Source organism: Siphateles boraxobius, unplaced genomic scaffold, assembly GCF_051911475.1.
Source record: "Siphateles boraxobius isolate OS27281-9 unplaced genomic scaffold, OSU_SipBor_1 6, whole genome shotgun sequence".
NCBI classification, from domain to species: Eukaryota; Metazoa; Chordata; class Actinopteri; order Cypriniformes; family Leuciscidae; genus Siphateles; species Siphateles boraxobius.
The window spans coordinates 32,724,851-32,738,969 of record NW_027509186.1 but is presented as its reverse complement, the minus strand read 5'-3'; the positions used below and the strand labels follow the sequence as shown (position 1 = coordinate 32,738,969).

At 38.2% G+C, this 14,119-nt stretch overlaps 1 protein-coding gene across 2 annotated transcripts in view; it reads left to right on the top strand.

Annotated features, from left to right (window-relative positions):
- Positions 1 to 688: 688 nt before the first annotated feature.
- The window catches only part of prkd2 (protein kinase D2), a 43,376-nt gene continuing 29,945 nt past the window's right edge, over positions 689 to 14,119 (top strand). The window contains exons 1-2 of one of the 2 annotated variants that reach the window (XM_077208955.1): positions 1,160 to 1,230; positions 1,317 to 1,644. In XM_077208955.1, coding sequence (XP_077065070.1) covers positions 1,318 to 1,644 — 327 coding nt within the window. In that variant the 5' untranslated portion in view covers positions 1,160 to 1,230; position 1,317. Of the gene's footprint in view, positions 1,645 to 14,119 lie in introns of both variants that reach the window. The other variant, XM_077208954.1, reaches the window with a different exon arrangement.

The window sequence follows — 14,119 nt, the reverse complement described above, 5'->3', positions numbered from 1 at the left end:
ATAGATAGGTTTTCTTTTTAAACATATTCCATGACAATGTCAATTGGTTGATTCCACCACAAGAATGGTCCCCTTTTATTTGAAGGATTGGAGAGCCTGTTTGTTAAAGATGGGTCTAATTTAGTAGAAAACCTAGTTTTTTTTTTAGACCTGAAAAAATTGTTCAGTTGAAATGTAATTTTATTTTCACCATTGTTATTGTTAAAGCTAGCAAACACTTAATTGTTTGTTTAATTTGATTTGAGTTCTCAGAGATTTGTGATGAATGCAATGTTGTTTCTTAACTGTGAACTGACACTCATCCATTCAAGGGGAAAATATGCAGAACTCCCACCTTTCGTAGAGTTAGTCCGGCTGCAGGATTACACGTGGGCGGATTAATTTGGTGTGTTTACACAGATCAGATATTTGGTGTGGGACTGGGGAAAGAGAGAGAGAATGAGTGACTGAGAAAAGAGTGCAAGTTAGTGTGGGGCCCCAGGCAAAAAGAGGAGGACAAAGTTGGTCCAGGGTGGGGGAGTAAACAAGCCAAAGTGTTACACAAAGAGAGAGACGTAAAAAGTTGAGAGGGAGGGAAGAAGGTGTGTGTGGGACTGGGAGGAGGCAGAAGTAGATATGTATGATCTCATACAGCTTCTCATTCACAGCTCTTTCCTGCTGATTGGCCAAAAGATCTGTCAGTCAGCTCACTTCCTCCTGGGCTCTGTAAGGTTCAGAAAGTAGTGGGGGTGGAGGCAGGGGGAAGAGGGAGTGTCCTCAGTAGTTTTCTCACTGAGGCACAGCAGACACAGCTCAACACGACAAGAAACTGAAACACAGCCTGACTTGCAAAGCAAGCCTAACCAGGAGCTCTCTCCAGCTTATTTGCTGTACTTGGAGGCCATCTTGAGCAGACGGAATTACTGCTACAGGCATTTGTTTTGCTTTCAAATTGGTTACTGTTTCTTTTATGTCACCAGTGTGTTTCCTTGAAGTTTGGACGTGTCCCTCTTCAAATTGTCTTTGGAGTTGCGAGAGAACAGGAAGCGGGAGGAGGAGGGGATACTTACTTTGAAAGCTAAACTTTATCTGCATTGCTCACCTGCTCCTTCTCTGGAATGAAAGCCGTGTAGAAGCCTTACCGTGAAAGAGAGGGCGAGAAGAAAGAAAAGCTACTTCCTGGAAAGGTATCTGTTGTTTTTAAGCTCTAGGAGACACGGGACACACAGCAGGGACGGCCACTATTGATGAGTTAGTGACTGCTGGTGTGTGTAGGTGAGTTTGCTGCCTCACACTACCCAGTCTTATCTCTCTCTTGACTGTCTTTGACTCTTCAGCATGGCCAATGTCAGTCCCTTCATGTCTCCGGGACCCATGTCCCAGGTCTTCTTCCCCCCGGGTGGCCCATCTCCACCTGGGTCAGTGGTGGTGCATCAGGGGACACCGGTCTCTGTCCATACATCTCAAACCCCAGGGTTCCCTACAGTGGACATGATGGTTGCCCAAGGTCCCGGCGGGGCATCTGGAATGCCGTCTGGGCCTCCGGCGCCAGCTGGTGTCTCCTTCATCATACAGATTGGGCTGACTAGAGAGTCTGTGCTTCTACCTCAGACTGCAGACCTGGCCTACATCAAACAAATTGCTTGTTCAATTGTGGATCAGAAGGTAAGCACCACTCAGTATGTTGTGCCTTGATACTGTATGCACTAGCACCTTTGCTAAGCTCAAACAGAAGTTAAAAAGTTTTGAAGAAGTGTGTTTGCCTTCAGAGTTTGTGTATTATGTTCTCCATTGTTTATGTAAAATTTTCCAGAGCAGTTTATATTTGAAAATTCAATGGAAATGTTGTGGTTTACCTTCAAGTCTGTTATTTTCAGTAAACCCAGACTTTGAAGATTTTTCATTGTAATTTTTGAACATTTAAGGCGAGACACGGTAGGCAAAATCATCGTTTTTTTTTCACTGGTCAATTTTGAGATTTTAGGATATTTGTCTTCAATAACATGTCTTCTTTCAGACTTGTGGTGAAAAAAAGTCAGAAATACACATTTAGGTCTTTATTTTACTACACTTTGCCTGTTTGCGTCTGTAGATTTCTCATAAACTCATCAAAAGTTGTCGTTATAAATCATCCTTCTGCTCCGCGATCGCGATCTGCACTCTGTCATCACACACACCGTTAGAAAGCTTGCTCTCTGCTGTACAATACTGCCGGATCCAAATATGGTCATTTCCTTTTTATCAGCAACCAATCGCGAAAGTAAAAGGGGGGATTTTACTCTAAATGCGCGATCTCATTGGCTGATGCTAATTCTTTAAAGCCCGTTTTCTCAAAATGACTTTTCTCTCTCACTCCAAGTCCGAAATCTCCACGTCAGTAGCACCTATATACACCAAACTTTCCAGTCCTGTACCTAGTAATATTATGAAGACATTTACAGAGGGATTTGTAAATATATTATTCTTAGCCTGATTTACATAACATTTTATTCCAAAAAACATGTCGAAAATCATTTTTTTAAGGCTATTGGCAGTATATTCTGATTTACAGGATAACAAAAGTAGATATCCATAAATCCCTCTGTAATTTTTTTCCCATCTAATATGTGAACACAATGAAAAAATAATTTTGAACCTGGCTTTATCCAATACTCAGATTTCGTTTTTTAAAATACATGCAGATTTGCGCATATTTAATTAGATAATGTCTAATTTGCATATTTAAACATTAAATTACAGAAAACTTGTAATACATTTTTTTCTCATCTTAATGTAGGCAATCAACTGGCAAAGTTTCATGGTGATATCTGCTAGTTAAAAAAAATACCCTATTCACCTGTAGTGTCTCGCCTTAAATAGAGTAAGAAGGGTTTTTCTTTACTGTAAAGCCGACCCGCCCCCCAGTCCATCACACCGTGCATGCCAAAAATATTTCTTACGTTACACAGTGACCACAGAGAAATGCAATGTATGCAGAACATGCTGTGGTAATGTACGGCAATTCTTATCACAGCAGTTCTCCACATAAATATCCCACACTGATCTCCAAACATTGCTAATTCACTGATATTAAACTCATGGAAGACTGGAAGTACAAATAAAAAGGTTGCATATGTCAAAACATTGTCCATTTTTTGGGTTGGGCTCAATCAAGCCCTTGATGTAAAAATCAGATGCACATAATGTCCTAGTCCAGTACAGAACCCATTCTGCACTAATGGAACAAGAAACAGGCCATCCAAGTGTGACTGCCCTTGCCTCAGATCTGCATTAGGACCTAACAGATTTTATCAGCCAATCAGACTGCGAGATGATTCAATTATCAGATTTCCATGCTCTGGGCAGTGGCCAGGGTCAGCTTAAAAGGTTCATTGGGAAAAGATTTTTCCAGGAAGCATTTGTCTATTCTACACTATACCAGTCATTATGTTTTTGCTGAAACCCCCAGAGAGCTTTGCAACCACTAGTTTGAATCTCAGGCTTGAATTTTGTTATCCATGTGAAGGTAAACTTGTTGCAAAAGTTGCCTCGGAAGGGAACCTTCAGGGTTAGTAATGTTTCAACCCTCAAATTTTTATAATGTGATTCGGACTTTAATAGGAAACACTGACCATGACTTTGCTTTTCCCTTTAACTCACAAATCAGATGATTACAACAAGTCCTCGGTTGTGTCTTTTGGATTGGGAGATTTGTGAGCTTGGATTTTGGCTCCTTCCCTCATCTCCCCTTGGCTTCAGGCAGAGTGAGTCACAGTGTTCCCTCTCTGTTTATTCAAATGGCTCCCTCTGTTCCATAGGCACTTTTTTCCATTCACTTGGAGGCTAATGTGGCGGCATCAGTCAATCCCTCCCCCTAGGCTCAATTTATCCTCTTCTAGGACAAGTTTTACTTTCCCTCAATCTCTAAAGAACTGCAAAATTGTCCTGCCATCTATGTAATACATAAAGCACCAGGATAGGACAGTCTCCACTGATTGGGTTGTCTCTTTAGTTCCTTGCCCAGCCTATTTTCCCTGCTGGTCCAACAAGTAAGCAGTCCATTGTCCATGGGATAAAGAGGAGGAAATGAAGCCTGTTTCCTCCCAAACTAGGAGGCCATAGTGTGTCCTCCGCCTCTGAACCGCTCCCTTAGGTTTCCTCCTGGAGTTTGTTTTCTCACTGCAGGTTCCCAGACAATGCAGTTAGTTCCATCTCTGCACATCTCCATGTGACATACCTTCTCTATAGCTGGTTTTGACTTTCTTTTGAGTCTGAGCAACAAAAATAAAAAAAGAAATGAGGTGTTAGGAGGAGTTTTGTAAATGTGGTTGGCAACAAAATAGGCGTCTAAATAATCAGGCTGAACATCAAACAAACAGTTGGGTTTAAGTCACATGTGTCGTCTTTCCCTAGAGAGGAATGTGTGTGGCTTTATCTGGTTCCCAATTGATGGTTCACACCATCAATCTCCTGTTCACCCACCACTGGCCTCATAGGCTTGGGGTGTTAATAGCAGAAAAAGAGCAGATTTGTGGTTTTATTTTCAGTGGTTTGCACAACAAATTGGCAAGTAATACCGTGTCCTCTTTAATATAATGTATAATTATAATTACACAGTTTGCATGTGTCTGTTTAAAACTTAAAGAAACGAACAAACATATCTTGTGTACCAAGATACTCATGCACTGGTCTGCAACCTGTGTCAACCCGAGGTTATGGCTATCTTAATCCCACCACACTGTAGATCCATTCTAGACTTACAGGTTAAGGAGGTTGGATATCAGAGGGTGTTTCCCCATTCCTGAGGGAAGAGGACTTTTAAGAACACTCATGTGGAAGGATAAGCAGCTGGATAAAAATCACTACTCGTTTGTTTTCTTACAAATGCGGCCACTGCAAAGCACACAGTGTCTGGTATCAGGGGAGTCACAGGTAATTCTGCACCGTGCAACTCCCATATAGTCCTCTTACTCCTGCTCATTTGCATGGCTGTGAAGAGTCTTTGCATGGAAAGACCGTATTTCCTGGTTAAGTTACCGCTTTGTACTAGCCACCATTTGACTAAACAAAATACACATTTGGTCGTGTGCTTATCGACAGGAAATGAATGACAAAAGTGAAAAGAGAAAAGACAAGAGAGACAATCTTTGGCTTTTTGTTTTGTTAGGGATATTTTCTTATGAGCTGATCTTAAAGCTGTTTTGCATTTTAATCTAAATGTTGAAGATTTAGATAAGAGTTGCTGGTCCCTGGATTAGAAGAAATCTGCTCACCTTCTTTGATTAAACATAGAGTGAACTTCATGTTTGATCTACACAGACTGATTTGAATAATAATACAATTTTATGTTGTTTGTGTTTTATTTTATTTAAGTCCATATAGATAGTGGAAGCAATATCTATATTACAATAAAAATAAAATAAAATATATCTATGGTGTGGCAAATGTAATGGCAATTCACTGGGCCCAATTACAAGATGAGTTAATGTGAAATAGATGTTTCTTGCCTGAGATACTTCACTGTCAGCACCAAACAAAAACACATTTCCAGGTGTAAAATATAATGGGTTTCTCTGTGACAAAGTACAGCGCCAGCAGCAGATCACTTTCCTCAGACAGGATTTTCTGTCATACACATTTACACTTCCTTTGGAGTTTTGCCTAACATAAAGGCTTGTGATTTATAAGCTGTTTAACTATGGAACTGTGGAATAGGATTATGATGCATACTGCAAATTTTGAAAAAGAAAAAAACAGACTATTCTTTTAGGCCGCACCAAAATTCTACAATGTAAATAGTAAACCATCGAAAATGTAATCATTCAGTTCAATGGTGTATGTCAAAGTACCATTAAATTAGCACATGATACAGTCGTTGTACCATGGTACAGCCACAGTTAGTTTTTGAAAGAATAATGACAATAGTTTCATAATGCATACATGCACTTTGCGGCATTAGCTTTCATTGGTCAGTTCAAAAAGAGAAAACAAACAAGTGAGGAACAAAAGCAAACTTCTGTTTTTGGTCTAGCTGGGATTTGGAGGTTGGAGGTGTGTCCAGATTACTCTTTCAGTATGTTGGGTGCTCAATTATGAGGTCACAGATGGTTTCTGTTACCCAGGGCAGTATGGCACACCCGTCACACCAGTTTCCACCAAAATACCACAGTTAACAGTGATTGTTACTGCAATAAAAGTGTTCTAACTTGGTCTTCTTAAAGCTTCTTAGAATGTTTGACGAAAATCTTTATTATGAAGTAGTAACAACTAGAATTTTACTCGAACGGTTCTAGAAGAACTGTGCAAAAGTAGCCATTACGATACTAGGGTGTTGTGGCTGGTTGCCAGGGTGTTGCTATTGTTACTAGGCTGTTCTTTATTTATTATTTTACTATAGATGTCTATATCATGTTTAATATTTAAAAGCCATATGAGCTTCCAACAAACTGACAAATGAAAAATGGCATCAACATTATTTTTGGTTCCTGTTTTTGTATGTAGCACATCTCTGTTTGTTTGAAACAACATTATATTTAGCTAGAAGGATGTTGAATCCATTTAGTATACACTGACACACAAATACTGCTGTTAGTAAGGCCTTAATTTCATAGTTGGCACAACTTTTGGTTTTGAAATGTGTTGTTGAATGCCATGCTGTTAGTAAATCAGTATGTAATTAATCCCATTAGGATTATATTCTTTTCAGACCAACCATGGTTTGGTTGGTTTCTTTGGAAGAATGAAGATTTTGTATTATAATACAAATCAAAGCAGCTTAACTTCGCCTTGAAAAAAGCATAAACGAGTGGAATGAGGTGTCAGTCTCACATGTGCTTGGATCGACTGTAATGTAGGACGGTGTGAACGTTAGGTGTGGGTGTAGTGTGCAATTTGCGATTTTGGAGAAGGTGGAGCAGTGTATGTGTGTGTATGTGTGAATGTGCATGAGTGTAAGAACAGAGGTTTTGTGTTTAGTGTTTCCAAGCCGGATTGCTGCAGAAAGTTAAATGGGTGGGTTACCACAGTGGGTAAACATATGATCTCAGGGTGAAGAGAGAAGTCTGGTTCCAGTCACACCGGCAGACAGGCATTTATGTGTGTGTTTTCAAATACTGAGCTCCCTGTTGCTGTCTTGAACAAAAAAGTACAGTGGTATTACCATGTTTTTATGGACATGTGCCATGGTGCAATATGGTTATCATTCAGTAGTACCATTGTAAACTTACCCCTTGTGAAGAATTAGTAGTGATTTTTTGACCCACTTAAATAGGACTTTAAAACATACATCTTTATGCCATTTAATAATTTTTTTTGTCTTTGAAATTTGGTTAAAATGTACTGTCCAAAAGTAGTTATAGTAAACTAAAATATACTTTAATGTCATTTTATTGAAACTTATAGGCTCATGTATTTAATTATATTTGTAATTACATATTTGTAATGATGAAGTTGCAATTTAGTAGGCTATATTAGTGTATACAATAATCTTAAATATATTAATGAATAACACACTGAAGTTACAATTTCAAGTACTTTACATGGGCTTTAGTATGTCAACACATCAACATAATAGGCAATGCTTTTCAAAACCCCTTTTTGTTACATGCTGTTTGAAACACTCTTCACATCCTGATAGCAATTAATAGGCTTATAGAGCTATGTCTAAATATAAATAAATAAAAATGTACATATATCTTTTTGTACATTTTGTACATACACCAAAACATTTTTTGTTTGTCCTACCTGCCTGTCAATGTTTGCATACCTCCACACGTCATCAGCGCGAACATCAGAATCAGAATCAGAAGTACTTTTATTGATCCCACAAGGGGAAATTCTTTGTCATAATTGCACACCTGTCAAGGCATAAGGAAAAGAATAATAATAAAAAGTAGATAGATAAAAAGTATAGGCCTATAATATATAAGAGTATACATATAAAGAAAAATAAAGAAAAATATGAGTGTGGGTACGATATTTACATTATTAGAGAATTGTTATGGTGAAATAAATAGCAGCAAGGAATATTGCACATGAATTATTAAACAGATAATGTTGCACATGAGGCTATGCAGCAAAGAGTTGAAGACTGACAGCCACCGATCGCCAAAAACAAAGGCAGCCACCTTTTACAGATCGTCCTGAACCAAAACAACGAGCTTATTCTGGTTCACGCATGTCGTAACCTTAATTTAGATACGGCTACCCGGAGCTTTTCACGCCCTCAGACTCGGATTTATGCGTTTCTAAGTCAACACTATCAACGCCGAAATGGACCTGCAGCAGTAAGGCGGTACAAATAAGAGCTCTGTAAGTTGTTTACGTTCATTATTATTGTAATGTTAAGTGCTTTGAGACATGAGGTAACTTTAACGCGTGACGCAGTGCGGACTCTGGCTGTTCATGTGTTTGGAAGGAGGCGTGGATTTTGAGAAGCTCTGAAGGGAGGCTCGGACCTTATGCTTTCAAAGCTAGCTTGCTATTGCTAGCCTCTCCAAAATTGCCTTCTCTAACTTTGTTTACTTCTTTAAAGCACGATAAAAGATTATTAAAACGTACTGTAGTGTAAAAACGTGTATTTAAGTGTTTAAAAACAGTCATGAAAGCGCATGCTCTTAATTACACTTTAATTGCCTTGTATTGAATTAATATATTATTTGCAGGTTCAAGTTTTAAAAAAAACATATCAGCCTAACTTTTAAGATTTTATGTACATTACAAGTGCACATTCAATACAATTAAGTAAAATTTTCACAAGACATAACAAAGTGCCATTATAGTATTAGCATCATATACCATCACTATCGGCACAATAAGGGTCTTTTATGTGTGTCTAGGCTTGGGAGTTTAAAACTACAGTAGTTCTGATTCTAAAACTACAGTAGTTCTGATTTCGTGCCACCTAGCCTATATACTGATTATTTTCAATTAATTGGTCAAAAAGACTCAAGAATCAGTATCCTTCAAAAGTACTGAAAAAATCTTATGAATTTATAAAACAAAACTTTTCCATTCACATCCTTACTTCCATCTCCATTCATTTCTATTTTTCTTTTCAAAGTAATAAAGTCCTGACTATGGTCTGGGGATCAATGTGGCATTCCTATTGGCTTACCTGCCTCATCACCCTGACGCCTGGGCCACAAAAGACTATTTCAGCACGGTGGAGCACATACTCATTTAGTCCCCTCGCCAAGTCCCCTCCGCCCCTTCTCCCCTCCGCTTGCCAGCCATGCCTCTCGTGTTACCGTTCGCTTGAATAAAAAAGGGCTGCTTTGTTTTCCGAGCTCTTGCTTCGGCCTCAGGCAGCACACAGAAAGTGAGTTTGTGGGCTTAATGAAATCACTGTGTGTGTGTGTGTGTCTGCAGCGTGTGTGATTTTTGCATCTAAACCAACATGTTGAGTTCAGTAGGTAGACGACTCCGGTCCCATTTTCAGACACTGTTGTTTTTGTTGTCACTGTGCATTTGAAGATTTTGAAAGTGCTCCAAAATCACTGTGTCACAGTGTTAAATAGAGCAAAATTGACAACACAACCCAAATTAATATTCTGCTCTGTTGTATTTGCTATGCTGTCAATTAGGCCTACGACAGAAAGTAAATAATAAAAAATAAAACTTGTTTGCAGTAATACACTGAAAGTTGGAGATTGTCTTTGAAGGCAAAATTGTGCATCTTACATTTTTTTAAAGCTTTTATTAATTAATCCATATGTAATGTAACCAAAATGTGGTGTATTTTAGCTGTAGGTCTAGTTGTCTGAATGGGATTATTGTCTCGTCTTATCTAGATGCACTTCTTATTATGCATTCCCTGCATTTTTTTTTTGTGAGTGGAATATGTTCCATGGAAAAGTGCTGAACAGATAGATAAATCATGTAGTTATGTGTTCCTTTCTTGACATCTTTGCTCACATTTTACCGTGTTTACTGCTGTTGGTTTTTTTGTGATGAGTTTTGCCATAACTGCATGGACTGTTGATAAGCGACTCTATCACACTATATTTATCTTGTATAAACTGTGTTTAAATGTATTTAACAGTTTTTCCAGTATACAATTGCCCCTTAGACTTCTATTGTAAAAGCATTGTCAACACACTTTTTTTTTTTTTTTTTACAAACCGAGACAAGTCAAAATAATGTCTGTGGGGATTGACAGCATGCCATAGATGCTATCAATAAAGTTCCACTTAACCTGGAATATAATGGCAAGTAGGGCTTTTGTAAAACATAAACAGTCAGGTTTATTATTATTTTTTTGCTGTGGAGCTCACTCATGGGAATGATACAAGATCAAATCCTGCTTGCAACATTGTTTATTAATTATTATAAAATTAAATACGTGTTTGTGTGTCTGTGTGTATGTATGTGTGTGTGTGTGTGTGTGTCTGTGTGTGTGTGTGTATATATATATATATATATATATATATATATATATGATACCATATCAATGAGTTCTAATGCTGTAGCAGCAGTTGGACTGCACTGTTAGTAAGAAAGCATCATTGGTATTTGCACCAGTCCTGCAGGCTGTCATGCTCTACGTAATGGCCCTAGCCATGTGTGGAATGTAAATTTGGCCTTTAAACCTTTTTCCATGACACAGACGTTCTCCTTTGTTATTATATCTGTGCTATCTACTCGTGACTCAAAGGAAAGTCGACATATACACGGAGATTGCATGGGACTGACGCAAGAACATTAAACAAAGAAACAGTGCACTTGGTACCTCAAAAAACTTTCCTTCCTTGCCCTCTTGGACTTGTGAGAACACAAACAGGAAGTCAGGCTCTTAACCCTGATATTCTACATAAACATCATAGGAGTTGTCCCATGTCTGACAGGCGTACTTATACATGGCCTGCTGTTGCTTTAGTTGAGTTTATAAGAATATTACACGAAGATCCAATGAAATGGTTTGACTAACACAATTTGTTTCTTGTGAGGTATTGGTTGCACTTTATTTTACAGTATGTATGTGCAATTACTTGTACTTACACCACAGTGCACTACAGTGTATACTTACCCAAGTAAGTACTAGGTATTATAAAGGTTTAGAGGCAGGTTCAGGATTAGTAGTTATTACCCAATCATTGCAATTACTATAATATGCACATAGTATGTACATGAGGAACAGGACTGTAAAATAAAGTGCTACTACCGACATATTTTCTGTTAAAACAGGTAGTTGGGGCGGAACTTATCGAATGGGCTAATAGCCATTTTAAATGGCTAATAGCCATGCTATTGCTGGTTCATTGGAGATGACATTGGAAGGAATAGCCTAACTTTTTGTTCTAGAGATTGTTTTATTAGTGATTTTTATAAAGGCCTATGCATACACATAAGTCATAAATATTTTTGCTTTATTTTCCGGAAGAGAGAGAGATGAAATGTAGTAATTGTGACTGCTAAAAAGTTTGTCATCTTTTTTGAGTGCACCAGCATTAGCTTGCTAATAAAGCTAAATAGCTTTATAACCTAACTAAAATACACAAAACATTGATTTTATGGGGTCTTTGATTGCTTTTACTTCCCTGACAAACAATGTACGTTTATCTCCCCTTCTCAGAAGAACACTTTAGGATACTTGCAAAAAAGAGTACTGATTATGTAAATAAGGGCACTTTTTAAAAATGTAGCCTACTTAAGAATCATAGTACACTTTAAGTGGCCTTTGATTTGATTAGTAGTCCTATTATACCATTGTCAAGTACAGATTTTAAAGTACACGAGTACACATAAGTACACTTCTTTTCCACAAGGATAGTCTCTTTAACTGATCAGGTACTTTGCTAGCTGTTCAGATTTGCATTGCAAAGAACTCCTTCCGCTGTGCATATGCTGCAGGGGACTACCTATTGCACAAGTGGACTAGGGTGGAGGAACAGAAGAAAAGAGTAAAACTCAGTAGAATAGAATCTTTTATGCTATTGTGCTCCAACTGACCTCAGTGTTGTATTTGTTGTGAATCAGCTACTGACATCACCCGTTTATTGCGTCATCTCTTGCGACGGGGAATTCTCATTCATTCCTGTGTCTCAGGTTGTTGAACCGTACCTTATGAGCAACAAAAAAAACAAAAAAACCTTGGCATTTCTAATACGTTTCTCAGCTTGGAGGTACTATGACATCACACAACCCAAAAATAACCTGACTCGTGAAAAGCATTGTTCCATCACGCACAAACATAAAGGCCGGTGAAATTTGCGCACTGAGCCAAGCGGTTGTTGGGCTCTAATGATTGTAGCCCGTTGACGTCTTTGCACAGCAATTACCATGTCACCGTTTCATTTATCTGCCAAAATCCTTGGGAAGTTTTTTGTTTTAGCCATTTAGCTAGTAACAGAAGACTATTTCGAAGGTGATGACGGTGGACGGCTTAAGTTGCAGCCAAGGGTGTGGTCTCAAACATTGTATTACGTTATTCGTATTATGATATTTTAAAGATGAGCCTTTTGTATATGTCTCTTCCGAGTGCTGTTTGCACCATTTTAAAAACATTTGCATTCCTTTTGTCCAATTCCTACAAACATTAAGCATTCACAGTCCAGTTTCTATTGTTCATTCAAATTTAAATGGCCACAATGGAACAGATTATGAGACAACTGTTTTTGAAAGGGTTATCTTTGTGAAAAGTGTATAAGCTCTACTAATTGGAAACAAAACAGGCATGTTGCAAACAATCAGCCATTGTGCCTAATATTCATTCAGTCATGGTCTGCCACTCTACACAGTAATCTCCTTTTGCTTCATACCTACCCTTGTGAAAAGAATTGCATTTTAGCATACTTTTAAAAAGTGTTTATTACGAAATTAATAACCATGAATACCATGCTGTTTTTAAACACTTAATTGCATGTTAATAATTAATTGAAAATGTGTTATAATTTAAATGTATATTAAAGGAGCTGTATGTAAGAAATGTATTTCAATTAATCATAAAATGGCCCTGATATGTCACTAGAGATTAAGAAATCATGTTCATTTCAAATACTTATAGCACTGACAACAATAGTCCGGCCAGGATATTGTCATTTAAAATGTGAAGTTGCAGCCCTCAACTGATGTTGATGTTGTCATGTTGTGTTTTGGTCTGATGCGCCACCCTCCACCTATCTACCAATCACGAAGTCAGTAGTGTTGCGGCATCCGGGTTGCCAGCTCTGCTCCAGCTGCTGCAGCTACAAACGTGTCAGAATCGGATAAAAAAATGTCTAACGTTGCGAAACCAAAAAAAAACTCGTTATGTATCCGAAATACTTCGTGACAAAGTCCGAAATAAAACAAGGATCTGTATAGGAGAGGCCTTTGAAAGATGGACACGGCTCTAAACGGAGAAGAATTTCTCGACAGGTAACTAAGATTCATCTATGTTTGGCTAACTTGTACTTGATGTAAATGGACATTTCAAATATTCATGACAGTCGAACAAACCATGTTCGTGCAAAGTAACGTTACGTTAGCTCATATCGAGGAGGTGGGTCATTGACTTGAAAAGGTAAGGAATTGTTTGTGTAATAAAAACGGCGAGTCGTCATTGCTAACATTAGCAATGCATTATCAGAGCCCGTTTCTCTATTATTATGCTGAGACGCTGAGGAAAACAACATTAGCACACCCATTATTGTTTATCATGCAAGTTCTACAGCCAAAAATAATAGAATGACATGTAATCTTTCACATCACATATTTTAATGTTATGGACGTGTACTGCAGGGTTAGTTAAAAAATACAGCTGGATGCTTTCACTTATAGCGTTAGCTAAATGAATAGCTGTATCTTTGATATCGGTTACACACAGTGACAGGGGCTTGTGCTTGTACTTGCGTTAATGACAGATACCTACCGTTACAGGTTAGACTAACAGCTACTGTTCTAACAATGTACTGTCACATACGAGCGTACATCTTTACGATTATATTTGGCTAATCGCCATTAGTAAATTTTTGCGATATAGAATTAATTTGCAAAACATATTTGAAGCATAAACATAATTAACAGAAAAAGCTTCTTGTAGCAGCCTACATTCCTGCTCGATCTTGCAGCCTATCTGGCAACCTGGAGTCAGGGAGGAGGGGAAGGGGATACACCACTCTACAGTAATTTGAATGTGATTGCAGTACCAGTTTTGGCCACAATCTTACATACGGCTCCTTTA